The 4,017-nt window shown below is 46.6% G+C and overlaps 1 protein-coding gene across 1 annotated transcript in view; it reads right to left on the bottom strand.

Moving 5' to 3' along the window:
* Window positions 1–303: 303 nt before the first annotated feature.
* The window catches only part of TBX4 (T-box 4), a 50,461-nt gene continuing 46,747 nt past the window's right edge, over window positions 304–4,017 (bottom strand). Inside the window, exons 8-10 of the mRNA XM_009324304.1 lie at window positions 3,133–3,221; window positions 2,313–2,554; window positions 304–926 (exon numbers count right to left, since the gene is read on the bottom strand). Of these exons, the coding sequence (XP_009322579.1) occupies window positions 304–926; window positions 2,313–2,554; window positions 3,133–3,221 (954 nt within the window). The remainder of the gene's footprint in view (window positions 927–2,312; window positions 2,555–3,132; window positions 3,222–4,017) is intronic.

Consider the following 4,017-nt stretch of genomic DNA (forward strand, 5'->3'; position numbering starts at 1 on the left):
ACAAGCAAAAGAAAATGACTAGCTACTTCACTTGTTAGTCACAAAGGTGGTTCCTACTGGATCAGTAATGAAGACGCGAGAATTAATTTATTTGGGAGTCAGTAAGAGACTGATGAATCCAGCCCGCCGAGACAGGAGATGTAATTCTCTGTGTGTCTGAAGATACAAGCTCTTCACCCACGCAAATCCCTCTGGAAATGCACATTTGTCTCACCGAAGTGCAAGTTACCCACAGGTATCAACACTGATTGAACACTGTTCTGGAGCAGTAACGTTGGCTGTGGCATCGCTTGGCCGTCAGAGTCATCCGTCAGTCCAGTTCTCCACAGTCCCCATCCCTGAATGATACTGCAGCGACGACTCCCTCGACAAGGAAAAGCTTTGTGAGTACAGGAATTCGTTCGCCGCATTTAGGTGCGGAGAGGGGGGTTTTCTCTCGCACACAGACGGGTGCACCCTTTCCCTCGGGAAAGATGAAGAAGGAACGCGCTCCCGAACCTGAGACTGGGACAGCTGGTTGTAGACACTGAAATGGCTGTTACCTGGTGGCTGCGAGCCTTGACCCGTGATGGACGGAAGCCGCGGCATCATGGTGGTGGCAGTAAAATGAGCAGGGAAAGGCTGGTAAGGGACAGTTTCCATTGTCTGAACACTGTAGCTGGTGTAAGGTGCGACAGAAGTCCACATATTGCAGCTCAAGGGGGGAGGTGGAGGCGGCAAGTCGTCAACCGTTGAGACACCGGCAATTTCAGCCCCAGAACTAGAGTACATGCACGCTTCCCTCGGTGTCACCTCGCTGCAATAAGAAGGGCTTAACATCTGCTGATCATACGGAGGCGGGGAACGGAAATAGTGATCGTCTCCTACAGAAGACGAGGCTTCCAGGTAGGAGCGTTTGCAGGGCAGGTCCAGGTGCCGAGCGCTTTCTGCAAACAAAAAAAATTCATGTTCAGGAGCAGCTCCCAGAGCGACGGCGTTTAACAGCAATCTGCTGAGAGCCTGGGGTGGTTTTATGGAGTCCTCTTAGAAGCCGAGCATGCAATCTGTGATTATTTCGCTAAACAACTGGTGCTCTTTTTCAGATTAATCCAGTTAAACCATTTTAGTTTGAAAAAACAATGTACAACATCAAAAAGACATTGTGTTGCAAATGTCAGGCTAATCCCCTCAGCCTCAAAGCATTCTGGTGACATTCATCAGGTTAAGTGAGTGACTTGGGCTACTATTCTCACATCAGAGATTACTTCACGTTCATCCAGATAACAGAGGTCCCTGACACTCTTGCAGTGTTACTCCTGACAAATTCAAGAAGTCTCTTAAAGGGTCTTATCGCAGCCTGCCTTCCTGTCGTTACAAAAATGACTATACATTTCCCAGATATTCATGTCAAAAGCTGCAGAAATATTTCCAGATAAAGGAGCCCTTTCCCAGTCATCAGTCCCTCCCTCAGCTTTATGCTGAGAAGCTCTCGCCCCTCTCCTACCGATTACGATGGCTGTGGCCGTGTTTACCAGCAGCTTTCTGTTAGTTGTTAGGAATATTCTCTGGATGAATTAGTGAATTCATCTGCAGATTAAACATCTGCTAAAATTACACATTTGCCTTGCAGTCCTCATTACTGGTGGTGTTAGATTCTTCATTTGCCCATGATCAGAGGATTCTCACAGCTTAAATAGATTAGTGGCCAATGAGACATGCAAATAGAAGGATTTTTTTTCTGTGCAAAATTTTTCCATTTAACTTAAAACATGCCATGATCTCATCTGATGCTGGACTAAAAGGAAGAGAATGTAGTTACAGCTCACTTAAACTTGAGAACTAGTGGATAAGAAGAAAGGGATGCTTACACACAGCTACCACAATCCCACTAATCTGCAGACATAGAATTGCTACTGGCTTCATCCTGGAAAAGTGCTGAATGTGTATAATTCCATTAATGCTAAAGGCAGTGTCAGAACACCTCAGGATAGATGAGGCCTCCTCCAAACAATTATCAGTTCAGCTGATTCTAACAATGGATAATTTTCCAGCGTAGCTTCATGCCGTTTGAATTATGCCCTCTGATATTTTTTTTTTCGGCTCTGACTCAGGAGTCTGAATTTGCCTTCTATGGGACAAAACCACCCGTAACTGCCCAAAACCCCAGCTCTTGGGCCCTGACCCTCCAAAACACTTTGACCACATCAGTATCTTTGAAGATCAGGGCCTAAGAAACTGATCCAAAACGAACTGGGATTAGTGATAAGTCTTTCAGTGCTCATGCTCTTAGGTTTATTTGCTGTAATATTTTTCTAGCTGTAAACTCGAGTTACCTCTTCTTTTTAGGCAGTGATAGAAGAGCCCTGAATCTCTCTGTGCTGTGAAGGTGTTGAGTGGCAGATCTTGAGTATCTGAAGCTGCAAATTGCATGTGAGCACCGTTCTCATACTGATAATGTTGAAGGGTCTGGTGATTCCCATGAAGTGGGTTAACATCTGGCTTTGTTGAAAGCTGGCCATGACTGGACACCAACCTCTGCCTCATGATGCTTTTGGAAATTACTGGATATTCTTTGCTAAAAGAGGTGAGAAAAGTTATTACCAATTAGACAGCAATCAGCATTAACAGAAAGATGAAATATTAGTTTGGCTTCCCTAGGGCTTTCCATCCAAGGACTTCAACACCCGTTGCCAAATCTGATGAACTCATACTCATCACACTCTGCTCGGTGTGGGCAAGCATTACGACAACACACAGACTGTGTCACTGAATTCCAGGAAGAGCTTTTCAGGGGTATAAATGGCATTAAAAGCCCTAATGCCCTCAAGCACAAGAAAATGTGATGCCCTCACAGCATAGGCACCTTTTAACTGCTTCTCCAAAGAGGCGCAGCACATCAGTAGCAGAATGAGGACGAAAGCCCAGCTGTAAGGCTGTATTTCTGCACGGGGCACGGGTCTGAAGGGTGCGCTGGCTGGCTGCGTGTCGGACACCGCCTGCCCATAGACGCTGCCCGGGTTCAGTGCACCCACGCACACACACGTGCACAGGGGTGCACACTGCAGCAGCTCCCCGACCCCGACGAGCCGGGCGGGAGGCCGCCCCGCTGAGCACCTCCTCGCCGCCATCCCTCCTCGCGCCCCTCGGCTGTACCTTTGCAGTCGTGCCACGCGCAGGTCGCTGTCGTCGCTCCCCCTGAATCCTTTGGCAAAGGGGTTGTTTTCAATTTTCAGCTGGGTTATCTTTAAAAGAATGAAACCATAAAGCGTTTGAAAATAGATCAGACCAATAGGTGCAGCAGCAGGTCTGAGGCTGTAGGTCTCTAGGTGCCCTGTCCTACGCGACACCCTGCGAAATGCAGAGTCCACGAGAGTTTCAGCCATCTAAAGACGTGGTGGCAGAGACGGCGTTCCTGCATTCAGCGCTGAGAGAGAAACTGAGCTGTGGAGTTCGGTGCTAGATCTTGTAGAAGCAGGTTTTAAAGCTGAAAAATTGCTGATTATGAACGAGGACAGGAATGCAAATTTCCTTAAGTCTGGGTCCTGTGTTCTTATTCTGGGCTCTTGTTAGCGAGAATGTATTTGTCTGATTTAAAAGAGGATTTCCTACGTCTCCATGTTAGAGACCCCTATTCCTTACAGTGTGGCTCTCCCTCATTTCCATAACAATTTTATATATCTTTACATACAGTCATTTTTCCTCTGTGAAAAGGCTCAAACAGTGAATTGTCTTTGGGCAAGGGAAAGTTGCTGCCTTTTGCAAGAACTGCCTTTCCCCCCAGGAGCTGCAGTGTATTAAAAGGGTCAAAATGCCTTAGAATTGACTTAGACTAGACAATTTTGATGGAGCTCAGCGTTTTTAAGGGAACTGTGAAAGCTCTGCCATTTCATGAAAACCCTGTTAAAAAAATTATGTGTGAAATTTCCTTTAAAAATATTTGCTAGTTCGTCTGTCTTACAGCCCCAGTAAATATAGTTTTCCCTCGCCAATCCTGCCACCCCATCCCTTCCCTGTATAAGGCAGGTACAAACCAAAGCC

This window comes from Pygoscelis adeliae, unplaced genomic scaffold (assembly GCF_000699105.1).
Source record: "Pygoscelis adeliae isolate BGI_AS28 unplaced genomic scaffold, ASM69910v1 Scaffold290, whole genome shotgun sequence".
Lineage (NCBI taxonomy): Eukaryota > Metazoa > Chordata > Aves > Sphenisciformes > Spheniscidae > Pygoscelis > Pygoscelis adeliae.